The following is a 26,921-nucleotide window of genomic DNA, read 5'->3' on the forward strand; positions in this document are numbered from 1 at the left end:
ACTGCTTGACCCAATTTGGCACTACTTCACACTCCCTTATCTGCATTAGACTCTGACCTTCCTTGTTTACACACTGATGTCAATTACACATCACCTTGTTGTCAAAACACTACACACAATGTTCAGTTGTTGCACACACTTCTCAAGTAAAATCTCAAAGCATCAACCTACAACACACAAATATTCAAATCTCTAAACACTCAGGTCTGGTGAGCAATTTGCAACCAGGACAGCAGCATAAAAAGGGCCTTAAGCCTCTGTTTTGTTTGGTGAACCATGGAAAACAACCAGAGAAGGAGAGGGATAAGAGTGAGAGGAGGAGGACAAGGAAGAGCAAGACGACAAAAGGAGGAGTGAGAGGAAGAGGACAAGAAGGAGGAGCGAGAGGAAGAGGACAAGAAGGAGGAGTGAGAGGAAGAGGACAAGGAGTGAGAGGAAGAGGACAAGAAGGAGGAGTGAGAGGAAGAGGAGAAGAAGGAGTGAGAGGAAGAGGACAAGAAGGAGTGAGAGGAAGAGGACAAGAAGGAGGAGAAGAGGAGGAAGACAAGGAGAAGGAGAAAGAAGGAGAACGGTGATCTCTAATGAGATTCAGGCGACCGTGGTTGACCATGTGCTCAACCACGGTTTGACCATGAGGGAGGCTGGCCAGAGGGTCCAACCTAATCTCAGCCGCTTCACAGTTGCTGCCATAATAAGAACCTTTAGAATGGAGAACAGGTATGAAATCTATTTGCCTTGTGTACTGAAATACTGCATATCAATAGAATACAGTGTGCTCACAGTATTTGTATTTTGCTGGACTGAAAGAGAACCACACCGTGGAGGAAGAACATGCACTTTCACGGCTCAACAGGAGACTGACATTGTGAATATGGTTTGCGAAAACAACATTATCACACTGCGACAGATCCAAACCAGGATCCTGGCTGACCATGCCACATTCAGAGACATCCAGACCGTCAGTCTCTCCACTCTGGACCGTGTTCTCCGAAGGAATGCAATAAGGATGAAACAAGTGTACAGGGTCCCATTTGACCGGAACACAGACGCATCAAGGAGTTACGGTGAGAGTTTGTGCTTGTAAGTCCCATACATTCAGCACTGACACATGCATGTATTGTATCTGTAATCCAATATTGTTCCTTTTCTACAGTGTCTCACTGTAGCCCACTGTGTTGACCTCTCTGTGTCTATACTATAACTTGCATTCTCATGCAGTCTGTTTCAGCGTATCCAGGAGCATGACACTGAGCTGTATAAATACATCTTTATTGATGAAGTTGGATTCAACCTGGTGAAGAGGAGGCGCCGGGGCAGAAATGTCATTGGCCAGCGCGCCATTGTTGAGGTCCCCGGCCAGCGTGGTGGGAACATCACAATGTGTGCTTCAATGAACCACCATGGGATCCTGCACCATCACGCCCACATAAGGGCCTACAACACTGCCCGTCTCATCACCTTCCTGGATGGCCTGCAAGACCTGCTGGTACCACCTGGCTAGATAAATGACCCACAGCTGATCAATCACGTTGTCATCTGGGACAATGTGAGCTTCCACCGGGCTGCTCAAGTGCGTGAGTGGTTCCAGACCACCCACATTTTTCAGTTGTATACCTTCCACCTTATTCTCCTTTCCTGAATCCCATCGAGGAGTTCTTTTCAGCTTGGAGGTGGAAGGTGTATGAACGGGACCCACAGGGCCGGGTCCCACTGCTCCAGGCCATGGAGGAAGCTTGTGGCGATGTGACTGCTGAGGCCTGGCAGGGCTTCATGCGCCACTCGCGGCCTTTCTTCCAACGCTGCTTGGACAGGGAGAACATCGCCTGTGATGTAGATGAGGCAGTAAGGAACCAGGGGGGGGGGGGGGGGGCAGGCCCGTTGACAGTAGTGTACTGTTCAGAAATAAAACTTTTTTCCCTGCATATTTGTGTGCCGTTTTATGTTTGACTTAAAGTAGGCCTACACAGAGACATTAAAAAAAAGGAGAAATGGCTCATTCTCCAGAGTCATTGTCATTCATATGGTGTGTTCCATTTCTATAATTGTTTTCAATTTTGCACTACAGTGTGCTGTGAATGCTTGGTAGTGTGCAGCAAATACTTAGTTGTGTGTACTGTTATGAATGGTGTGCACGTGTCATTTGAAAATATGGCTGTGTGTACCAAATGAGAACACGAGTTCCATTTTGTGAACAGGTAAGAGATTTGATGGCAAAGAGTCATCTTGCAAAGGGAGTGTCAGGTTTAGCAATTTGTGTGTGAGGTCTTCTTTTATGTGTGCAGTTTTGAGAAAGCCGTTATTGTTTTGAGAAACTTGTTAACAATTGTGAAGAACTAACTCACTGGGTTAGTGTGCGTGTTCTTTCAGACATGCTGGGGCAGTACCGCAACAGCCTGGGTTCAAATCCTAATTTTAAATGGTTTATTTTAACTTAAGTTACATTGTGGTCATGTGAGATGTGGGACTTCACCTTCACATAGTTTCATAAATATTGTCTCCTCTGACAAACGCTTGTTAATCTCAGAATTTTAAGACCTCGGATGAAGATCTGGCCGTTTTTAAGACGTTTTAAGGCCTAAAGTTCAGAGTTTTAGACTTTTAAAGACCCCACGGGAACCCTGTCCATCAATGTTACATATTTACAAAAGCAAATTACAATACACAGAGAAGGCTACACATCAAAATGTGGATGATTTTTGTCCCAAAGGTGAATCTGTTCCTCCACTTGCTTTGATAACAGGGTTAAGAAACCAGGGACTTGGGAGAAGACAGTTGAACATGTTTTTACACCTGAATCTTGTGATGGTTTCCATCCATGACAACTGATCCATGGTCTACCTATAAGGCAATTTCAACAGATGGATGTGGTGCCTCATTTACGTGCTTCCTACTATGCAGATTTAAGTCAATTTTTCTACAGAAGGCCTTTCCGCATTTTTGGCAATGATACGGTTTCTGTCCAGTATGTGTTCTCAAATGATCCTTAAGACTACCTTTTCGGCCGAAGGACTTGCCACATTCTTGGCACTGATATGGTTTCAATCCGGTGTGTATCCTCAAATGATCCTTAAGACTTCCATTTCGACCAAACGACTTGCCACACTCTTGGCACTGATACGGTTTTCCTCCTGTGTGTGAATTTAAATGACTTTTAAGAACAGACTGCTGAATAAAGTTATCGGTGTGTGTCCGCATGTGACCATTCAGGCTATATTTCGTTTCACACAATTTGCCACATTTTTGGCATTGATGGTGTAGTCCCCCAGAATGACTTTGAGCATTTATCTGTAGTTTAGAACCTGTGTTGTAACGTTTACTGCAAAATGTGATGTTAACCGTTTTCTTCTTTTCCAGCAGACATTCAACTGGCCTATTCATGCTGTAGATGTTTCCAGAATCTGCCTGGCTGACTGAGATCTGTGCTTTCTCTGATATTCTGGTATGTAGTTCAGATAGCAGTCCTCCACTGTCCTTCTCCAGACTCTGAGGTGTAGAATATTCCGGGGTTACAGCAGAGAGGGGCTGAGAGTCACAAGCTGGTTCTCCATAAGCCTCTGCTTTGACCCGGTGAGTCGAGACAGTTGGTACAGGAAGGAATGGGTCTGGCCCTATTCTGTTCTGCACAGTTCGAGGCTGGTAAACGATAGAGACCAGAGATGGGTCCTCTTGATCACAGTCTTTTAATAGATGGGGAAAAGGAAGCGGAAGGTCAGTAAGGTCTGAATCTTGCTCTGTGTCGTGAATGGTCCACAGCTCCGGTTCCACTTTAATATTTGGGGATTCTGAGAGACAGTGCTGGGTGATGTCTGGAGGGATAGAGAAACAGGGTGAGCTTGTTATATTACTAAAGGTGATGATGGACATGGTCTTTCTTTGATTACATTTTGTGAAATCACTAAGAATGGCAACTGGGCGAACCGTGTTTCATAGAAATATTAGTGTGAGGGAGAATATTTTATAATTTGGTCGGTTCAGGCACACGTAGCAGTTCACTCGACAGAACAAAGTAAAACTTATGCTATTGTTGTTGTTGTTTTTTATTTTATCCACGGCAACCATGACACCTAGTAGTTCCACCTACAATCACTTTTTCTGGCATCCAAAAACAGAAACTAACTGATGAATGAAGGAACTACTTAATGACGCTATAGAAGAACTTACTTTTGGGAATCAGATTAACATTGTCCAGGAGCCGTTGCAGTCGACCATTCTCCTCTTTAAAACGACATATTTCTTCTTGATACCCGTCCCACGTTTTCTCTACCGCTGAAAAGATCTCCAGAGCTGCCACGGTCAGTCGCTCAGCCAGAAATTGTCGAAATTGTTCTTTCTTCATTTTGACGATAAAAAATATTGCTAAAATACAGCACTGGTTTAGCTATCTGATTCCGAAAGAATCGTCGACGTTCGCAAGGATCAGGACTACGTAAACAATGTGCGACGTTTAAGCCGCGAGTGAAGGACCAATATATCACCAACTGATCCAAGCTGCGCCTTACTTATATCATCAACTGTTAATAATAATACTATCTCCAAATGTTTGTTTTGCGTTTAAAGTGTATTTGGACTCTATTAGTAAAGATCCAAGCGTTCAAAAAGGCAGATTCAAGCCTCAATTTATTTTGACCTAATGTTGTTTAAAATAAGTGTCCACTAGATGGACCCCTCACCATGCAATTGAAATGATTGGTGCTCATATTGCTTAATGCAAACTAAAGCTAACGGACATATTTTCTGTTTGGCATTACTTGCATTGACTATATCAAATGATACTGCAATCATACGTAACCCATGCGACCTCTAACGTTTTCTTCAAGGCCACCCAAACTCATACTTCACTGTGCAGTAGCCCATTGAGTCAATCACTGACGTGTCCCAGTTTACAACAATTGATTCAGCTTTATTGTTATTTATACATCACTGATACATTGTATTCTGGTGAAATATTTGGAGCATTAAACCCATATTATATTTTGTGACTCCACAAGGACACAAATACTGGTGTGGAAGACCAGAAAGGGGAAGAAAGCTGCTGAGAGGTTATGTACATCCTTATACTCCTTCTCCATCTGCCTGTCTGAAACCAGGCCAGTCTACAGACTGACTCACGTCACGATACACAAGGACTGAAACTATGCTGTGTTGACTCTTCCACATACAGACTCCAACACGCTCCTTTATTTTAGAGCATCTGGTCAACCCTCCATAGTAAAGTAGCAGCAAGCTTTTCTACTAACAGTTAACATGGTTATGTTCTAAACAAAAAAGTACTGTACAGCTACTGCTAACAGTCTAGGAACCTGGCCATACACTTTTACACCAGATTAAAGTGCTAGAAGCAACCCACCAATCCACACTTTTATATATATGTATATATATTTATATATAGGAACAAATCTACTATTTTAACATTAATTTACAGGGTAATATACATTATATTTGTACCAGCTGAAATATCAGCACAAAAAGATCACTGTCACACTTAACAGCAATATATATATATGATTATATAATCTATATAATCATATATACAAATATATAATTGTCATATATGCATGTAAAACAGTTAACCACGTCTGAGGCTTTTCAAACTATACCCAGAAAAGCAATTTGTGTATCAAGACGTAAAAGCTTTACAAGTTCTCTCAGAAAGAACTGCAGGTCTGGGAAAAGTGCCCACCTGGAATATTTGAGGTCACAGGACAGTCATTTGCATATTCCACAAATCTATTGCAACACATTACTGTCTACGAACAGTACACACTCCTGGAGGGGAGCTGGCGTTAGCTGGACTCACACGTACACCCACTTAACAGAACATTACGACAATGGGTAACTCTGATTATAGCTATGTGCTTTGAGATAGTGTGCTGTGATGAACAGGGGGGGACTACAATACACAATACTCAGAAGAAAACCCCAGATGTTAAAAAACGACATTTTCCTTAAGTTTCATCCTACCCTGCTGATGATGCCCTTGACACACACTCCAGGTTGTCAAACACCCCTCCAATGAGAGCTAGGGAATGTGTTTTTTTCTCTTTTTTAAAATGTTTTTATTTTCATGTTATTCTTTTTTTTGTTGACTGGGTCTCCTTGTTACAGAGCGCGACACCACAGACACCACAGACGTCCTAGTGACTGACTCAACACAGTTCTGGGGTAGACAGGGGATTTCCTGGAGCGTCTTAAAGTTCTGTAGACCTGGACCAGGCCGGTTCTGTCTCTGCAGTCCCAAACCTGAGCGGCCACCTTCTGTCCTGGGCGAGGTGGGGCCGATCCGATGCCTCGAAGACCTAATAGATCCCTCTCTCCATTTCCCCGTCTTACGTCCTCCACCCAACCCACACATCTCCTCAGCCTCCAACCCTGACTTCACATCCCCCTATTCTGCAAAGACTCAAGGCTGTTAACAAGATACACACAAAGGTAAGTTTCACAAAGTAAAAGCTCTGTAAATAACTGCAGTAGCAACGCACGACAAAGCGCCCGTTGGCGGACAGGCGGGCCGCCGGCCCGGGGAGCCCAGATGTGATGTGATGTGCAGTTCGGTTTGGGACGCGGCCATTGTTCAGGATGTCTCCTTTTTTTAAACTTCTTTACACATGTATTCCCTGCAGAGGCCCGGTCACTTATTCGAACGACCAGATCTCTATGTCCTGCACATAGAAATCCTCCTTCTTGGAGAGCATGGGGTTGCCGAAGGTCTTACAGGAGTGGCTCCTGCCGTGGTAGAGATCTCCATCCAGCCACAGACCAAACTCCCCGCTACAGGAACAGAAAACAACGTAAGGTCTACTTGTCTACCAGGGGCGATTCTTGGATCAGACCTTTAGGGATGCTGAGCCACCAATGAGAATGTGACATGAATACAGTGCCTTGCAAAAGTGTTAAACCCCCTTGCTAATACATCTCTAATTTCACTGGATAACAATTAATACATTTATTTGTTATTATGCAAAATATTGAATGAATTAAAAAATTAAGGATGTCTCTTTCTTCATGAAATACCAGCATTAAATGATAATAAACAAGAATAATAAAAAAAAAATATATATATATTTTTTTTAGGGGTGCTGAGATGAAATTTAGGGGTGCTTGAGCAAGTAAAAAGGGTCTAAAATTGCCACTGTTGTCTACTGAAGTCTATTACAAAACACAAGACCATGTGGCTCTCACAGCCAAAACACGATTCAATCAACCACCTTTTGAAAATCCCTGTTCTATTGATGATGTAGTGCAGAATAGTCAAGTAATGATGGTTTTTATATTCCGCGTTTGTTGTTTTCTGTTTAGAAGTGTAAAGCGCTCACCTTCCACCGCCGAATGCTAGGGAGTCCATGTCTCCTTTCATGAAGAACATGTTGTCTCCTGTCCACTTGTACACCTGTCAGGACAGAAAACCACCAGCTCAACAGACTTGTCACTGTGGAAAAACGGGGGAGAAATCCTCACATCTCTTTACATAACAAGAGGCGCGATGCCAACTAAAAACGCTTTGCAGCTGACTAGCTTGGAGAGTTCAGAAAGTGAGAGCAAGTCACAGCCAGCAAGAGACCTGCGCACCTCAAATTCCGGAGAGAAGGAGAACAGGAAGGTCTCCCCGGTTCCGTAGAAACCCTCGCTGACCTTGAACGGCTCCGAGGCCAGCGCTCCGAACACCTGCAGGAACAAGACAAAACCAAATGACGCGGCGCAATCGAACCATCTAGCCGTCCTGATTCACATGGCAGATCTTCTACCCAAGAATGTACGGCATTCCTGTCCTCAATTCAAGGCTGGAGTCCTATCCCTGGCGTCGTGAGCGACTGGAACATTCCACTATCCCTGTGAGGTGCGGTGTTGCCGCTGACCTAACAAGCATACGCTATTGAATGCCTTTTCCCACCGGAAGGCGGCAACGGCGCGCTCACCTGCCCGTCGCTGTCCTTGATGACCATGAGCACGGGGGTGTCCTGCCCCTGCATGGCCCGGTACAGGCTCTTGATGCTCATGCCGTGCTTCGACGTGCCGAACGCCAGCGTCCACGCGTACCCCACGGTACGGGGAGGGAGGTTCTTGGCGAGCTGGAGGAGGAGGATGGGGAGAGAGAGAGAGAGTGAGAGAGAGACACAGAGAGAGAGAGAGAGAGAGAGAGAGAGAGAGAGAGTGAGTGAGTGAGTGAGAGAGGGGGGCGGGGCGGGGGGAGCATAGAAAGTGAGTAAAAAAAAAAGAAAATGAGCTACAGAAAGGGCACAGCCATCAATGCTCCATTACTCCTGCAGTGACCTTTTCACTTGGCAGGCTTTATAGAAGAGTAACTGGGCTCCAAGCGGTCACAGCACATACTCTGGAGGGAGAGGGATAGAAAGGGAGGGAGAGAGGGAGAGAGCCTGGCCTGCAGCAGCCTGGGCCCACAGACGTTCCCCAGGTCTGTGTGGAGGTATAGCACCATGTCGTCAGCAGGCCTCAGAGCGTGTTCCAGAAGAATCCCCAGGTCAGCACACCTCGGTACTGCTGACGAGCTCACCGCTCAAGGCCCACAGTACCTGGACCATTACTCAGGAAGCCCCTGGTCCACTAGCAATCCATACATCAATATTCCAATTGAGTTGGAATTGCCTTGTGCAAGTGTCTATGTTTGAGTCTCTGCGTGCATATATCAGTACAGCGCAGCCTGTGTGAGTGTGTGCATGTTCGTGTTTGTCCGGTGCGTGCGACTGGTGGAGCATCGGGTACCTTCTCTATCTGGTCGGCCTCCAGGAGGTCACTGGGTTCGCTGAGGTTGGGTCTGAAGGTCTCTGGCTCCAGCTCGGTCTTGATGGACGTGCCATGCTTGGAGTTCACCTCCTCCTTGGTGGTTATCTGGAAATTAGAGAGGCCATCAGAGATGCTCGGAGCAGAGTCAACCCTCTCTGAAGATGTAACCTGGTGCTGGCTGCTTGTTGGCACCAGACAACAATACACTGATCTCTTTTGCCAACTCCAGTTTAAGGCTTTAAAAGGGGTATGTATTCCCTGCCCTTGTCTCAGGTTTAAAAACAACCTAACACGTCCTGTTGGCAAACAGCCAGCATTGGTGTTAGCTATATAGCAGGGTGTCAGGACAGTGGTAGGCTGTGTCACAGGTCTATGTGGTTAGAAGCTACTCTGGGAGTCAGGTGGCTGAGCGGTGAGGGTATCGGGCTAGTAATCTGAAGGTTGCCAGTTCGATTCCCGGCCGTGACAAAAGACGTTGTGCCTTGGGCAAGGCACTTCACCCTACTTGCCTCGGGGGGAATGTCCCTGTACTTACTGTAAGTCGCTCTGGATAAGAGCGTCTGCTAAATGACTAAATGTAAATGTACTCTGACGTGTTCATGGTGCTGTAAACAAATGTATATGGCACATTTCTGTTCCACCAAAGCTCCATCAAACTACTGAAGCCGTCTGTGACCATCATTGCTAAGATCACTGCAGTGAATCTTGTAGAGTAGCACTGCTGTTTGCGACACGTCGTCAGCAGGAGGAGGCGATGCTATTGGTTCCCTCAGAAGTGACTGTGGTTACTGAGAGAACCATACGTTCACAGAGGAGAAGGCAGGAGGGGAATCGGAAACAAACATCTAATGAATAATTTGCGGCTCCAGTAGAGATTTGGCTTGGCCCGCCAACTGTTTATCTTTCAAAAGAAGCAGACCTGATTGTGCGCTTTGGTGCTGGTGGCCCGAATGTGCTCATGTTACGGTTCCCGTGAATGACCTGCATTGTCCTCTGAGAACCTATCCTATCCTAAACCCAGCCAATGGCATCTCTCTTCCTCTCTCACTATACAGTATCTCTCCTAATCATACATCTCCATTTCCCAGTTGAAACGTTTCCCTGGTCTTTGGGGCTCCCTGGTTGGTGGCAGATGCTATTGATGAGGTTGTGATGTCAGCGGAGAGCGCTGGACGACCTGATTGGTCACTGGACACCAGACACAGCTGCCCCCCTCCCCCCAAACACACACACACACTAGGTAGAGGGGAGCCTAACACAGAAATCTAAGAACTCATCCGCTAACAGAGCCTGAGGTAGGCCAATAGATGTACAGTGTGACAGTGTGTAGAAGGCTAGAGTGTTGGCCAGGCGCTCAGCAGAGCAGGGTGGGGCACCTGGAGCCGCTTGCAGAGAGAGCGCAGATCTTCGCTGTTTAGCGCATCGATCCGGCGGTGGTACTCAGTCAGAGACACTACCTGGAGACAGGAACATGACGGTGACTATGCTGCTGGCGATAGGGGAGGGAGAGGAACAGTGCAATTGGAGGTGGAGACATAACTTCAGATCATCTCAAACGGATCTCTACAGCTACAGGGAAGACTCCACAACACAGTGCAGTAACAGGACAAGCCTTTGGGGCGCGATATGATGGACTGCAGTCCAATGGAGGACTGACACATAGCTAGCAGCAGCAGTGTTTTGCATGTTTGTGTAATCTGTCCCATATCACCTCTGGTCGATATGGCTATGCTAAACATAAGAAAAGCGATCCAACACGGAGGAGTGTCCACACAGGCTGAGAATCAAAGTCTTCTCACCCACAACCGTACTTTAGCCAGAGCAAAGCCCAGACCATTGTCCTTGAACTTTCAGACACTTCCGCACGGCATATGCCCACACATTAACGAACGTGTTTGCTTATCAGGCCCAAATCAATGCCAGGTTGATTCCTATTCTTTAGCAACATGTGTAACAGCATAAGTATCAGAAATAATGCACACTCTGATGTTTTACTAACAAACAAAACACTTGCCAAATATAGGGATAAGAAAAGAGTAGGTCAAGTAAAGGAATCCAAACAAGCCCTCTTTGGCTGTCAAACACTGTATTAAGCTACTTAATTTTAACACTACAGTACAAACAGACCAGAAACTTAAGTGATGGGGGATTTAGGCTAGCCTAGGCCCTGCCTACGCAAAGAAAACTCGAGATAAACATGGCTGTTGCCAAGGCAGCTTTAAGAAAACATGCATAGAGCATAAAAGTAATCTTCACTATGTTGAAATTGGCCCCTCAGTGTTTTCAAATTCCTTTCCACATCCATAAAAACAATTCAAACACCACTACCACATCCAGTACACATGGCCTTGGGGCATAGTTCTTGTTTTTCAAATGGAGGTTAAATATAGCTCAATAGCACCCATCTCCTGGTCACAACAACTGCATTCAAGGGTGATAATGGCTTGGATGAGAGTTCACATGGAAGAAAGTGGAGAGTGAATCTTTAGCCACCTTCTTGGTGGTGTAAGTAACTTTTTGGCAAACAAGATGCCACTTCAGAGTTCTCAATAATGTAGGAGATAGGGTAAACTACAGCACTCAAAATGCAGCTGTCCAAGCGTTCCTCGCTGCCTATCTAAAGCACTGATGTACAGTCTTTGGAGAAAAGAGATGCTGGCAATGAGCATGTGTGTAGAGAGACACAAGGAGATAAAGAGAAAGCAAAAAGGAGAGAGGCTGTTCTTTATTCTACCCAAGCATGGGAACAAAGGAATTCATTCTTCCTAACAGCCATCTATCTCCAGCAACACAAGGAATATTATTGCCATGACATGTAATTTATAAACACGACTGTATCAGTCCTATAGTTGTTTATAAAAATATTACCCAGCTTGGCTAACTTGTTAACTCATTTGACTCATAAATCAGACAAAATGTCATCCATTCGGGATTGGCATCCCGTAAACAGTTGGACAACATGATAATTAACCCTTTGCCGAACATTTTTGCTGAGCCACAACTGCCCTTTTTTGGTATCAAACTAGAACTTCCAAACTACCAACCCGACAGACAACCCCAAACTGTAAACTTCACATCTTCTGCTTGGTAAGTTTCAGGTTTCATGAGCAGCTGCTAGCCACTTGCACTAGTCCTCCTAGGCAACTAGCCTAGCAAGCTAACAACACACAATCATTGAGTCATATGGACAGATACATACATAAGTGTATTTAGGAGTCAGCTGTTTTCCCTCCTTCACCCTTCTAGAAAACATTTCTTTATTTCTGGGCGAAATTGAACTGGAAGTCACATTTCAGATTCTTGTGGTAATTCCAATATCTCCTCGATGGAGGGTCAAGTACAGACGGCTCACAAATCTAGTTGGCTACTAGTAGCTTGCTAACTAAAATAGATTTTTTTTTCTGGGTTTAAATATGATTTGTTTGACATTTTGGAGAGCCAATGAGAACGCATGGCAAGAGCACGACAAGATCTTCATTTGGCGACACAAAGAAGGCGTTCACTTCGAAAGACAGTTTTAAAGGAACAGTAACATAATTTGCTCCTTTCTAAACTACAGTACACACAAATTATTGCAAAGCCTAAACTGTCACTCATTTTATCAACAAATGATGCCTATAAAATATATTCTTTGTTATATCAATATTGTATACATACACCATAGGCTAACAGCCTTCACTAACACTGAAAAAGTAGTCTGCAACAGATTGGCAACAAAAGCCATTCCAAGTTTTGTTTAACAGGAATAAACTCAGGTTTACCCCTGTGTCAAAGTAAAAGCAGGTGACTATTTACTTATTCAAATCACCGGAGCATGTGGCTTCTACTGGGCTAAACAAATCAGTCCACTTTGTTACCCACATCATTCATTTACATTAACATTTAAATCCAAGCGACAGCCATAAATTCAGTATTTTCTATTTGCAATGGATTTCTCTCAGTTTACTTCTAGCAGGGCTGCCAACAACCAGATGACTCAGAAGACTAACAGGTGCCTTAATCCACTTTGTACAATTAGTAGTTTATAAGCATGTGGGAGATGTAATTTGTGTTTCTTCAACATGATTATCTATTGGACCATCTGTATGTATGTATGTAAGTGTATTTTTGTATGCGTTAAGGTGTGTGTATGTGTGAGTGTGGATGCATTAATTCCAGAAAATCTTTGAGCAATCAAAGATGTCATAAAGCTACTAACAAGAAACAGAAAAGACCCATATTGAGTGGGTGGAATGCCGCTTTAAGTGCAAAAATAATAGTCATGTGAGTTTCGGAAGAATAAAAAACAGGTTTTTCTCCCTCTCAGCAATTATCACTAAGAGCAACAGAAATAGGTGGAGTTCTTTGTCAGTACCAGACATCCAGCAACAGCAACACTCTCTGTTTGTGACCCAACACACATGACCATACACTGTCTACATATGCATGCGACAGAGCACACACTGATGACTGACTGAGAAAGAACGACTACACAATCATGCAAAACACTGTGAGCATAGCTTGGGTGAAAATAACACATTTCCAAACCAAGGAAATATTAATTTCACACACATTACACAATAACCATAAATGCAACACAGATCACATTCAACTTTGCCCAATTGATCAAAACAATGTTATGGTAGATGAACAGTGAAATACTTTGATCATATCATAAAAAATCCACAATAATCCGAATGGGAGGAAACTGTCAAATAAACACATTACAATAGACAGAGACATACTAAATAATCATATCAAATGATAGAAAATCACTCAACGGTTCAAAGCTGGGCATGAGCATAACCCATGAACTAATACTACAGAACATCCAGCCAATAAAAAACAAAGAGCACACCACCATGAACACATAAGACTAGTTACTACCTCAGTTCAATAGCCCTTACCTCCCACTCTTTAACATTGAAGTCGGTGATGGATTCTTCTTCTCTTGTCTCACAGTCTTCGTTCTTCTTCACGACCATGAAGCCTGGCTCCCCCCCTGCTCCTCCCATACCCTCCCCATACATGTCTGGACTCCACTGGATGAAGAACACATACAGGTGGTCTGACCTGGGGGGAGAAGACACAAAAGAAAGACACACACACTCACACACACACACACACACACACACCCACACACACACACACACATGAGAATGCATGTGAACACACACAAATTACTTAAGACAAACATGACTGGAGTTTCTTCATTTGGATAGGATGCATCAGAATAGACCTTTTAATCAGAAAAGATTTTCAAAATGCTGAGTGGGACACAATCATGAGAGCCGCCATCTTTAGCCAGGCATGAACGTCTGTGCTGACTGCCTGTATTGTGGAATCTCTGTCTCTGCACTCTTTCTTTTGTCAGGACACTTTACACAGATCTTCCAGGTCGCTTCTCATCTGGGTCAGGCCACCGCCACATTCTGCCTGAGTCTGTAGAAATGACTACTGGCGTGAAAAAGCTGCAGTGCTCCAACTGAAAATCACACTGAGGAGTTGTGGTGGTGGGTGGCATGTGTGTGTGTGTAACTGTAGGCCAAGCACCAGCCAGCCTGTCAGCTTGAAATGAGATTAGCTAACTTGAGTGAAAAAAGCAGTTTGCTGTTGTGTGTGAAGAATTTCTCTGATGATAGGAGTACAACACAAGGCCACGGACAGCTGAGAGATGAAAACACTTTGAGTGGAGTGGGTTGGAGAGGGAGAAAATATCTGACCTCATCCCCGGTTCTCTCTCTCTCGTTCTCTCTCTTCCTCTCTCTCTGTCCCTTTTCTTTCCCTCCTCACGGCAAAAGACATCAAAGGACATCTCTATGCTGGAGCCAAAAATGATGACGAGGACTCAACAAAATGTATTTAAAAGCTGCCTCTGACAAAACAGCTTTTCAGAATTCACTTATCGTATTAAACTGTTGCCACAATTGGGATTAATTTACAAGGAAAACACATTTCACAGTTTGGTTGGTACTGTAATGCATGTTTCCTGGTGCTGGCTTCACATTGTGAGGCCAAAATGATAATGTAATTATTAACGCTGCTGACTGAGCAAGCCTTTATCCAAGCTGACCTGAAATCCAAAGATGAAGAATCAGAGACCCACTAAAACTCCATTACATACCCAAGTCAATAAGAGACCAACCCAGAAGAACATGCACCTATTCACTTCAGTAGGTATGAAGGGATGAACCATGGAGATTAAATAGAATGACAAGGTGTGTATGTGTGTGATTGGGAAGGTATAAAACTGCATGTGCCAGGACTTTAACCACATTTGCCTTGGCGTATGTGATGTGTGTGCATGTGTGTAGAGTGTGTGTATTGTTTGTGCATGGTAACGCCGATCTCACCTTTCCTGTGGCACTGCAAACCAGTACTCGTGCTTTTTGTCCCTCTGTGCATACTGTTGCATGGAGGCACTGGCGTTGGACAGGAACGTCTTCTTCATGGGTTTGCCAACTCGCAGACATAGGAACTTGTGGGTCCGGTGCCTCCGCCTCCCTACAGATACTGGTGGACACAGGACAGGATATAAAATATAAATATTCCAAAAAAAGATATACAAACTTTGTTGTGTTTTATGACAGGGTTTTCCCCCTGTTGTCCTGTTAGCGCCAACTCAAATGCCAATTCCCATGCCAGATAAACAGCAGAGGACACAAGACAAAGAGCCCAGAACCACAGAGTACAGTGACAGAGATACAGTTCAGATTATGCCCTTGCTCCCATACCAAGACTCCCATCAGGACAGCAGCTCTGCTGGAGCCTTCAGAACACACGAGTGTGACACAAGCTCCCACAGCCGCCAGCACACAGGACCAAGAAAACAGAAATCTACACGGATGTCACATCTCAGTGGGACCAATTCCATTTCTAAACCCATTAATTGACAGTGTGTAATTCGCCTTGTTTTTGAAGTCGCTCTCTCGCTGGCACCGGCCATGGTAATGTGTCGAGAAGAAAAGGGCCACCATGCTGTGTTGCCCGTGAATAAGTGCTGCCATTCTACTGGCTCTCTGTGGGATGATAATTACCGGAGAGAGAGGGAAAACCTCATTCCCATTGTGGCCAGTTGATGGATGGTAATAGGGGCACAGCTGTGTGTGAGTCCGCAGCCCGTATGTGGAGGCAGGATGACAGCAGGGCACTCACACACTTGCTTAAGGACCCTGACAACAGGGAAACCTATCTGACAGGGCTGAAATTGGAGTCTAGCGACGGGATCCAGTGTTTACTCGAAAACACATAAACCTGAACCTGAAAAGAGCAGTGTTGTCTGGATGAAAAGACGCGTTTGAATGCTAACTGTGTGTGTGTGTGTGTGGGGGGGGGAGGGGGGTGTTGATGTTAGTCTAATCGGTGCTGTGTTGTCCCTCCCCCGACCCTCAAACGTTTGCTAGGTCTGTTTGCGTCGTCGGTGTGTCTGATAGTTTCCGAGCTTATCGCCGTGTGGAGTGCATGCGGCCGAGACCGACAGAGCCCTAGATCAAAGCTGGGTGTAAAGCCCCATAAAGCCTTGCTCAGGCACGCGCTCCCGGCAGGTGATAACGACTCACAGATTTCAGACTTTTCCTTTCTCCTCTCTCATTCCAATTATTGCTCGCTTGGCGCAGAGTTGCGGCGGAAAGGTTATCGGGAGCGAACAGCGAGCCAGGGCTCTGAGGAGCGGAGAGGGCAAAACTTTTCTGTGATACATGGGCGTGTGTGTGTGTGTGTGTGTGGGGGGGGGTGCGGCTACATAAGACTGGAAGACGGTGACTCAGCGTGAGAAAATGGTCGACCACTCCTAGAAAACGACTGCGTGCAGATACAACGTTCATATTGACTTCAGCGTCTCTGGGTGAGAACGTCAACAAGAGCAAGACGATATACAAGATGAAGATATCTTCTCCCTCAGGTTTACTAACCTTCAGCTAAGCCCTGCTGGTCCTCCTCCGCCTCCTCCTTCTGACCCTGCTGTATGTCCCCTCCCTGCTCCAGGCCTTGTTGCATAGTGGGACTCTTCCCCCGCTCCTCCTCATCCGCCTGCGAGGCCCTCCGGGGGCCCTCCCCGACCGGGCCTTGCGTGGGCTCCTGGGTGCCCGCAGTGGAGCTTTGGGAGGTGGGGCGAGAGGGCCTGGCAGGCCCCTGACTGGTGCTGCTGGTGGCTGTGCTGAGTGGCTTCTCTACACTGTTCTGCTGGGGGCCCTGAGGGGCCTGGCTGGGTGTGGCAGTGTGGCTGTCTGGATTGTCCGCTGCGGTAGCGCTGGCAGGGCCCTCAGGCTGGCTGACTGACCCACGCGCGCTACCCGGGGCCTGGGGTGTGCTGGAGCCAGACGGCCCCTGGCCTGGGCTGGAGCACGACGCCTCCAGCTGGGTGACGGTCTGGACGGACTCTGTGGAGGCTCCGGAGGACTTGTCCAGGCGCAGGTCCTCCGAGGAGGCCTGCTCCTCCCGGATGGGGGACAGGTCCGACTCGGTGAACACGTCCTCTGAGAGGGAGCCCTCGATGCTGCGGTGGGCGGTGCTGCCGCTGGTATTTCCTGGTTCCCCCGGACGTGGCTCTGCCTGAGGAGGACCTGAGGTGGATGTGAGTGGCTCCAGGTTCCTGAGTGTGTTTGAATGTGTGTGTCAAGGTTGGGGGGGGGGGGGGGACAAAACAGAGAACGGCAGAGAGGAGATTCAGTCAGCATCTCAATGAGAATACAGTCGATACTTTACAAGCCCGTTTCTCATCCTTGCCCGAAAGAGCCACAGCACATTCGTAACTTGCACACGATCTGCATGCCAAGAGCTTCCTTCACCTCCGGAGGGGGCGAGACACCACGCTGAACCCAGACTGGAATTCAGATCATTTGCAGCCCCCCCCCCCCCCCCCCTACCCCTCCCTCCCCTCTCAACAGGTTCCAAAGCCTGTTGAAAATATAAAAAAGGCCTTAGAAAGAAAGCACAGAGCGTCCCAGCTGTGTGTACACCACACGCGGGCTGCCACGGTGTTGGCACACACGGGCACTTTGTTGCTCAGCTGTGCGCCGCACTCACGACGTCGAGGCTCGACTGGGGCTGGGAACACAGCTGGGCCCACTCACACAACAGTCATTACACATCACAATAACTGCAACGCTGAAGCGGCCTTAACACACGCCGGCCCCCCGATCCTCCCATCTCGCTCACACACACACAAACACACACACAAACATATATCCACACAGGCCTTGGGGAGAAGGGCGAAAGACTCTTCAAGGTGCTATAACGGTAAATTGAATCATAGCATCAATTGAACGCTATGGAATTGGTGGCAATCTGTGCCAAGAAAAAGAGGCCTTGGATTTTTAAAAGCCCAGACAGAGATCTGTGGGAGGTGTAGACTGAGCACAGCCGACAGAGCAGAATATCTCACATAAAGCAAATGGGTGAGCAATCCAAATGTGGGAGGCAGGACGTCTACTTCATTAGCCTTCCAGTAATTTCCGGTAATATCTTGGCATGGGACAGACAGAATTGGAAGTTTGGTGCTCTGGGAATCCTCGTGTGTCTAGCCAGGGTGAGAGGCGTTAAAAGTGCTCATGAGTTTGTGTCGGGGGGCTTGTTTGGGCGCTCTCTCTTACAGGGGTACGGCCTCTCGGACCTTGCGGTCGGTGACCTCCTTGTAGATGGCGGCGGACATGACCTCGTCCAGGGGGCACATGATGCCGTAGTCCTCGCAGCCGTGGGCCTGCACCAGGGGGTCCATCCTGTGGGGGTCGAACATGATGTTGTTGGGCGTCACCAGGAGCACGCCGCTCACTGCACCCTTTGGGGGGGGGGGCAGGAGGGGGGACGACGAGTTGGTGGTGGGGGGGGGGGGGGGGCAGAGGGAGGGCATGACGTTGAAGAGAGGGAGAGAAGGAGGGAGGGAATACAGAGAGGAAGGGAGGGAGAGGTGGGAGGCAGGAACAGAGGAAGAGAAGGGGGTGACGAGGGGAGAGGGATAGGGCAGGAGGGAGGAAGGGGGTGAGATGTAGGAAAGGGATAGAGAGATACATGTCAGTTAAGGCATAGTAAAAAGACATCCCCCTGAGCACTGAGTGAACCGTACCCGAGGGGTTGAGAGAAGGGGGTCAGGTATCGGCTCACCTTGCCGTCTGTGATGTACTTGCAGTTGATCTTCAGGAACTTCTCCGTGAGGGCCTCTTCCTCCTCGGAGGTGGACGAGACCACGCGGGAATGGCGCAGGGCGGAGGAGAGCGGAGGGTGAGCCTCGGGCCTAGAGGGGCCATCGGAGTCCTGGGGGGAGGAGGGGGAGGGGGGAGAGAGGGAGGGGAGGGGGGGGTGGCCGGGAGGCAGAGAGCAGCAGTGTTCAGTGACACGGGGCGTTTTTTGCGTGCCGCTGAAATGACGTATTTCTGTGTTTTGCCAAAGCGGCACTGAACACGTCAGTGTGAAATCTACATCCACGAGTCCAAAATCTGTATCAACAGAAGTATCAACACAAGCCATAACACTAAGCTTCCCACTTAAGAGTTGGGAGCAACTAAATTACAAACTATTTGCGTCACGTCACAAATCCCACGCAAAATATTATGCTGCGGTCTGACTTGATTAAATAGTCATTATGCAAACACAAATTCAAGGCTCGATCCAGTGTTTTAAACCATCGACAAGTTTCTGTCTCCCTAGAATCAACTAATCAGTCCTTGTCTCTAAACACACACACACAGAGATGCGGAGGTGGCTTCTGCGCCGCGAAGCAATCACGTAAAAAAGCCGGTGCCATCCAACTAGGGCTCTAAATGAACGTTCTCCCTCGGTTAGAGACGATTAACTAGACCTAAATATTCCTCCGGAACGAAGGCACTGATTCGAATGCTTGTTCACAGCTGGACGCCTGGTCAGCATGACTTAAACAGGATCTGCTAGAGTCATGTTCAGGCTCTAATGAAACATTAGCTTACATCAAGCGCTACAGCAGAGGCCGCTCATTCCCCTGTGTGTGTGTGTGTGTGTGTGTGTGTGAGCGTACGTGTGTGTTTGTGCCTGTGTGTGCACAGAAAAGATCCTGCTCAATTTTCTCATCAAACACACTGTGGATGAACATATAGTATCAAGCAGTATAGTACACACACACACGAGGCACGTGCGTGTTTCCTGCATCGTGAGTGAGGTGAAAACATTCAGCCTCTGTTCCTATGTGTTTCTTTAGAGAGGACGCTAGCTAGCAAGAACAGCCAGACATGAGTCATGTGCTCCTTCAGTCATCCTTAATGGAAACTCAGCATTGGGCCCCAGATGGCGTGTTTGGTCAGGCTCGCTTGGTGGCTGGCTGGTCAGGGTGGCTGGCTGGTCAGGGTGGCTGGCTGGACAGGGTGGCTGGGTGGTTGGTTGACTGGGGGGCTGGGAGAATAGGTGGCTGGCTGGGTGGCAGGCTGGCAGGCTGGCTGGGTGGAGGGATGGGTGGGTAGGTAGGTAGCAGGCTGGCTGGCTGGGTGGAGGGATGGGTGGGTAGGTAGGTAGGTAGCAGGCTGATGGACAGGAGAGGAGAAGTGTCATAACAGAGAACAGAGAAGAGACAGGAGAAGGTGGCTGAGCGGTTAGGGAATCGGGCTAGTAATCTAAAGGTTGCAAGTTCGATTCCCGGCCGTGCCAAATGACGTTGTGTCCTTGGGCAAGGCACTTCACCCTACTTGCCTCAGGGGAATGTCCCTGTATTTACTGTAAGTCGCTCTGGATAAGAGCGTCTGCTAAATGACTGAATGAATGTGAATGTAAGAGGAAGAGGAATCTGCAGTGAGATATACACAGAGAGAGAGGGAGAGAGACACCGAGTGAGTGAGAGATGGATAGAGACACAGAGAGTCATAACACACACCAGTCAGCCGTCTGCCCTCCTGACACCAACTCCCACACCTCCGTGTTTCCGTGTCCCAGTGCCTCCGACAGCCAGCCAGGAGCCTCTCACCTATACTGGCCCGATGCAGCAGCCCAGACACCCCCAGACAGGAGAGGCTGGGGTTGCCAGCCGCTGCAGCCACAACAAATCGGTCAGAGGCCAGCCACAGTAACAAGGCTGCCCTGTGAGAGCGGATCACATGAATGTTTCACTGGAAGACAGCATTGATAGGAACCCGACACGGAGCAGAGGCTGGGAAACAAAACAGGACTTTTAGATGAAAACAAAAGAGAGAGAGAGAGATAGAGAGAGGGGGGGGGGGAGGGGGGGGGGGGAGGCACATGACTTCAGTGAGGGAAGCTCGGTGGCTTATCCACTCCAGTTCAAAAGATTCCTCTCAAGCTTCTCTCTCTCCCCCCCCCCCCCCCCCCCCCCCCCCTTCTCCTTCCCTCTCGTCCACCCCTCGTCCGTCCAGACACTTTCCGAATGACTCCTGTTCTCCTCTGGCCTCTGCTGCTGTGGTCCTGTGATCTTCCACAGCAGTGTGACAAGCAGCACCCCCTTGCCTGCCCCCCTCCCAGGGCCAGCTCCCTGTGAGGGGGGGGGGGGCTGAGAGGTCGAGAGGAGGACTATTTGCACAGACTGACCCAAAACTCCCTTTCCTACAAACTCACTTTCCTTGTACAAGACATAAGACTCTGGCCAAACCAGACTCAAAACAACGAGGTTGTCCATAGCTAGCATTTCATAACGGTTAGTCTCGACGTGTGTGCGCACCGGTGACCACACACACACACACGCCCGTCTGCCTGTTGTACCATCACACCCGGCTGAGAGCAGTCAGGCCAGGGTGTTGTGTGGTGGTGTGTCAGCCAGCGAGCGAGCTAGCACAGCGCTGCCAGCTACGCCTCCCTCCCACACGGCCCCCTCCCCACCACCACCACCACCACTGTGGCTTCTGACACCCTGCCTCCGGTGCCCACACGGCTGCCAGAGTGTGGGGAACATCTCCCCCAGGTGGTGTGGAGGGGACCGTGGGAGAAGCACAGCTTGCTGGGTGATTTCACCCCTGGTGTGGCTGTACCCAGCTGTTGTTTTGACATGCGAAATAAATGACTCGCATCTATACAGGGAGTCAGATGGCTGAGTGGTGAGGGAGTCGCTAGTAATCTGAAGGTTGCCAGTTCAATTCCCGGCCGTGTCAATTGACGCTGTGTCCTTGGGCAAGGCACTTCACCCTAGTTGCTTCGGGGTTGCTTCCCTGTACTTACTGTAAGTCGCTCTGGATAAGAGCGTCTGCTAAATGACTAAATGTAAATGTATATGGAGCATTGAGTGTACAAACCTTATATATACACATGGATATAAAAAGTGCACACATGTACATTCAAGTTGTTCCACATGGCACGAGTTGAAAACCCTAAAGAAGACAGCTGACTTAACCTGTTCTCTTGTAGGGCACTGCATCAGATAACGAGTGATTCATCAACTCTGAGGCAGATTCTATAGACAGTTTGGGCAGCAGCCTGCAAGCCAGAATGTATTTAGCCTTCATGAATACCAGTCCTTGACACCTTGTTTTGTTCTTGTATATTCCTCAAAGCCACACATGACACAGAGGCTAAACGCTAACGATCAAGCCAACATCAGGAGAAATGGCGATTGGGCCATATCGATTCTGCATCGTAACTCTGCATAGAATCAATTAAACATGCAACGCTCTGACATCGGTGCCTAGTCTATCGTGTGCACTACACAAAGACGGATTTCTACTCAGTCAAACCGGGTACAGAGGGCCAGTCTCCTTCTAGCACAACACAAACAACTAACCTGGTAACACGGGTAGTGGGCCCCTGAACATAGCAACACAATCCTGGAATTCTCAACCATCGCAACAGAATTGTGATGTTCCTCACTCTCCCCTATGACCTTGCAGACAAGGTGCACTGTGTCAGACATGGCAAAAAGAGCTTTGGAAGGTTGTGGTAGGCACGTGAATAGAAAATCTCGAGATCAAAGCAGAACAGTGATCCGTGTGTGTGCGTGTACGTGCGTTCATGTGCGTGTGTGTGTGTAGAGCCGCTGAGGCATGGAGGGTGTGGCCCATCTGGAGCTTATCTATGGAGGCTTTGGGAAGGCGGGAGTGGAGCCCCACAGTAATCCACCCCAGTGGCGAGTGAACTGGGGCTGGAAGCCTCTCCTCGATAACTCCCCTCCCCCATCTCCTCTCCTCAGTCTTCTCTCTGAATGTCGCAGGAGGAGAAGGATTTACGGGTCCTTCCTTCTGAGACTGCTTGACAAGGAAGCAGGACACATGGATCGAGGAGGGAAGGAATGGAGGGTGCATGCGATATTTAGCCTGAGACTGGGGGCTTAGTGGCTGATGCTGCCTTTTGGGGGAGGGGGGGGGGGCGATGAATAGATACCTCTGATATTCAGCCTTACCCTTGATGTTTGGGTCAAATACCAACATGTATCTGTTAATGCGTTCAATCTTCAACAGGTATAGTGTGTATTGTGTTTCTAGGAATAACACTGTTTTTGTTTGGTTTGTAATGCAGTAACAGGATGCCCTAGGATGTATTGCTCCCTCTAGTGGATGTTTTCTGTCACAAAATAGATCACAAAACCCAAAGTAACTTTATTTTTACCATTACAGAGGCAGGTGGCATGTGTGTGTGGGTTGGTGTGTGCACAGACACCTGATGGTTTCTAGAGGTGGGGCTCTTGGCAAGGTTGAAATAGATGAACCAGATAACTTTGGTCTAGTTGGCACAAGTTGGGATCAGCAGGTAATTTACACTGGTTCTACTTTCTCCACCCTAATTTTAGCCTACTGCTGCTCACGGAACCGAAGAAAAAAGGAAGACACGAAGGGAGGGAGGCAGGAAGGAAGGGCTGGAGCGAGGGAGGCAGGAACAGGGCTGGAGCGAGGGAGGCAGGGACAGGGCTGGAGCGAGGGAGGCAGGGACAGGGCTGGAGCGAGGGAGGCAGGCAGGAACAGGGCTGGAGCGAGGGAGGCAGGGACAGGGCTGGAGCGAGGGAGGCAGGAACAGGGCTGGAGCGAGGGAGGCAGGAACAGGGCTGTGGCAGGACGAGGTCAGGGCAGGAGACGAGACGGTGCCAGCTTGTCTGGGCACGGCGCGGAGCATAGGGGAGAGTCCAGAGGTCTGGCCAGGGTTTGGAGGACAGAGGACATGTCCACCCACCCAGATGGCACAACAGACCCAGCTAGCCGCAGCAAGATTGACCAGACTCAGCTAGACCCTGCCAGATAGAATAATGACGACGGTCAGCCAGGCGACATGTGATCTTTCTGTTGGCTGTACCACCCGACAGGGCTATCAGAAATATCAATCTGCTACTTCACCATTTAGATGTCACAGATGTGACCTTTGACGTATTTACATAGACGCTCTTCATATCTGACACTCTGAAAGGCAACATTACCGAGACCATGTGATCACTGACTCAGAGATTGCCTCTTTACACGAAAGTTGCCATGACGTTAATGTCCAACTAGGACGGAAAAACCAAAGGAAAAACCTAAGGAAAAAGCTTTCTCTTTCTCCAGGACACAGATATCACGTTTGCGGTGTGGGTGCGTTGCTGTAATATACGGTACACAGAGGCACATCTCCTTCCAGAAACGTCCTTGGGTAATACACAGTCCACAGAAAGAGAGCTTGGTAATTAAAAGCTTGGCAGCGTCTCTAAAATAAGCAGAGGAAGTGGGCTGTTCCTTCCTCTCACTTGCAAATTAGACGAGCACCTAAATGCAGCCCGAAACACCTCTTCCATACACACACAGACACACACGGTGCCGCAATGTAATTCTACCCCTAGAACAAATCCTCAAAAATTGCACCCTTGCTTCTGGTCTGAGTGAATGAGACGCTTCCTTTATTAGTGGGCCTAAATATGGGAGGAGAGTCTTTTTTAAAGGGCCGAATCTCTCCGCAGTCACAGCACCCCTCTGCCAGGCTCATCCTTCTCCCTCTACAGACGAGAAATGTGACTCTGTTTTCCCGGCCGTGACCTAAATAGATTCATAACGTTGCTAAATGAACAGGCCTTCATCCTGGCAGGGAGAGAGACAGAGGGAGGGAGAGAAAGAGGGGGGATAGAGGGAGAGTTGTTCTATGGATGGGTAGGAATCCAAGCAGCTCGTTTGGCCGACGGCAGCACCATTTTCTGATAAGGCGACCCCCCGAAAAAAGAGAAGAAAAATCGGAATGGAGTCAGGTTGCCATGGAGACCAGTTATTTTTCTTGGAGGGGGGGGGGGGGGGGGTCACATGGGGTGAACGAGACGTTTTAACCGAAGGCTCATTTCGGTGCTGGAAAAGACAGCTCTGGGATCTGGGGAAAACTTTGACAGACAGAGGAGAGGAACCAATCAGAGAAGGCCTGGTTATATAGTGGTCTATAGAGGAAGGTCGTCCTTTGGAGAGGACCACAAAAACGGCATCTGCAGCTCGCCTGCTGAACCAAACCTGCTCCCTCCTGTCCTTCCCTGCTGCATACCAACCTGGTTACACACTAAAATAAGACTGTCTTAACCTCACAGCCTAAAGCCTAGCCCTCATGCTAATACACTCCTAATACACTCCCTGCTGACAGCATTGTCCTCCAGACAGGTTTGAACAAGGGGCTGCAGTTTGCTGTTGGATTCCTTAAGAGAAAAATAAATACTCAGGGATAAGTCTGGATTCGGACTGGTGGACTGAGGATGTGACACTGTGTGGACAAGTGTTAGGTGGCTGAGCGGTTAGGGAATTGGGCTAGTAATCCAAAGGTTGCTGGTTCAATTCCTGGCTGTGCAAAATGACGTTGTGTCCTTGGGCAAGGCACTTCACCCCACTTGCCTCGGGGAGAATGTCCCTGTACTTACTGTAAGTCACTCTGGATAAGAGCGTCTGCTAAATGACTAAATGTAAGTGTGCGCACGAAACGTATGTTTGTTTGTGCATGTGCGTGCAGCGGGAGTTTGTGCATGTCCATGAGTGTCAGTGTTTGTAGGTGTATGTGTTTGCGTAGCTACGCTTTTAAGAATAGCGTGTGGGTATGAACGAACGCACGAGAGGGTGTTTCCCAGTGCACGTGTGTGTACGTGTGTGTGTGTGTGTGGGTGGGTGTGTGTGAGCGGACTCCAGGTGCAGGTGGTCAACATACCGTCACCTTCTCTAAGTCAGCTTCTGAGGAGGTGGGAGACAGAGGGCTGACGGGACTGAGGGAGGGGGAGCTTCCCACACTGGATATGTACTCAGGATCAGGAACGTACAGAACCTGCAAACACAATCCATGGCTGTATTGACACAGGCCTGGCCATTGTGCAAACACACACATATACACACGCACACACACACACACCGTACCGCATGCATTTCACACACAAACACGTACACACACACACACATATACACACACACACACACACGCACGCACGCACGCTGTATAACCCAATGCAGGCACAGGATTGATAACATGTGATTGTGTAGGTCGGTAACCTAATATCAATCACAGACGACAAACAGGAAAGGGAAGAAGAAGGGGACAATGAAAATACCATACGAGATATGTTCATGCGGGTTGTGCAGCTGGTAGGAACACATGCAGAAGGATCTTGTTCTCTCATGCTGAGGTGCTGTTCTCTGAATGTGTGTGTGTGTGTGTAAGTGTGTATGTGCGTGCGCCATGTTATTCTAGGTCCAGGTGGGAGTACTTCAGACCTCTTGGCCTCTTAAGAGATTCTCAAAGGGGCCAGGGAATTTTAAGAGGGGAGTGTGTTCAATCTGAAACGCTTCAGTAATCACTTAGTGGTGAGCTGTTTGGTGGCTGACTGGATGACTGACTGGCTGGCTGGCTGACTGGATGATTGTCTGGCTGGCTTAACAATTGGCTGGCTGGATGACAGGCTGGCTGACTAAGGGAATAGAGACACAGGAAAACTGACTGTCTGGACAACTGGTTTGCAGTCTAGATGACCGTGCTCCTGGCTGACTGGACAGCTGGCTGTGTCGTTAAACGGCTGGCTGGCCGACGTGTTCAAATGGCTGGGGGTGGTTCCCTTGGTCACTCTGAGGGGAGGTACTAATAGCTCTCCAGAACTCACTGGTTACTGAGTGGATGTCGTTGTGATGCCAGGAGGGAGAGGGAGAGACCAACTGGCACAGACACGGTCAACACCACAGGGTGCGTTCCAAGGGTCCCCCTTAACACAGAGAGCATCGTGGAGGGACGGCCTACTTGACACGCCACTTTCTAACGGACCACTTTCACTTTGCGGGACGGACGTCTCGGGCCTCTGAGACGAAACACCGTGATGAACGCGACACGGCAGATGTGGTGAC

General features: G+C 48.2%; 2 protein-coding genes across 2 annotated transcripts in view; both read right to left on the bottom strand.

Annotated features, from left to right (window-relative positions):
- Nucleotides 1–2,406: 2,406 nt before the first annotated feature.
- LOC136944729 (zinc finger protein 300-like) lies at nucleotides 2,407–4,392 on the bottom strand. The gene is made up of 2 exons (XM_067238611.1): nucleotides 4,162–4,392; nucleotides 2,407–3,806 (listed from the first exon to the last, which is right to left on the bottom strand). Exons 1-2 carry the CDS (start codon nucleotides 4,334–4,336, stop codon nucleotides 2,839–2,841), a joined length of 1,143 nt encoding a protein of 380 aa, XP_067094712.1. The 5' UTR covers nucleotides 4,337–4,392; the 3' UTR covers nucleotides 2,407–2,838.
- Nucleotides 4,393–4,888: 496 nt separating this feature from the next.
- The window catches only part of oxr1a (oxidation resistance 1a), a gene marked incomplete in the record, with an annotated part of 32,779 nt that continues 10,746 nt past the window's right edge, over nucleotides 4,889–26,921 (bottom strand). The window contains 12 exon segments of the mRNA XM_067237440.1: nucleotides 4,889–6,768; nucleotides 7,314–7,387; nucleotides 7,567–7,662; nucleotides 7,914–8,066; nucleotides 8,719–8,844; nucleotides 10,116–10,196; nucleotides 13,626–13,791; nucleotides 15,072–15,231; nucleotides 16,629–17,308; nucleotides 18,309–18,493; nucleotides 18,817–18,966; nucleotides 25,744–25,857. Coding sequence (XP_067093541.1) covers nucleotides 6,633–6,768; nucleotides 7,314–7,387; nucleotides 7,567–7,662; nucleotides 7,914–8,066; nucleotides 8,719–8,844; nucleotides 10,116–10,196; nucleotides 13,626–13,791; nucleotides 15,072–15,231; nucleotides 16,629–17,308; nucleotides 18,309–18,493; nucleotides 18,817–18,966; nucleotides 25,744–25,857 — 2,121 coding nt within the window.

The sequence above is a fragment of the Osmerus mordax genome, chromosome 6, assembly GCF_038355195.1.
Source record: "Osmerus mordax isolate fOsmMor3 chromosome 6, fOsmMor3.pri, whole genome shotgun sequence".
NCBI lineage: Eukaryota > Metazoa > Chordata > Actinopteri > Osmeriformes > Osmeridae > Osmerus > Osmerus mordax.

Coding starts and splice junctions, on each gene's coding strand:
- LOC136944729 (XM_067238611.1), bottom strand. CDS start 4,336: ATGAAGAAAGAACAATTTCGACAATTTCTGGCTGAGCGACTGACCGTG. Junction 3,807..4,161: donor TGTTAATCTGATTCCCAAAA/GTAAGTTCTTCT, acceptor CTATCCCTCCAG/ACATCACCCAGCACTGTCTC.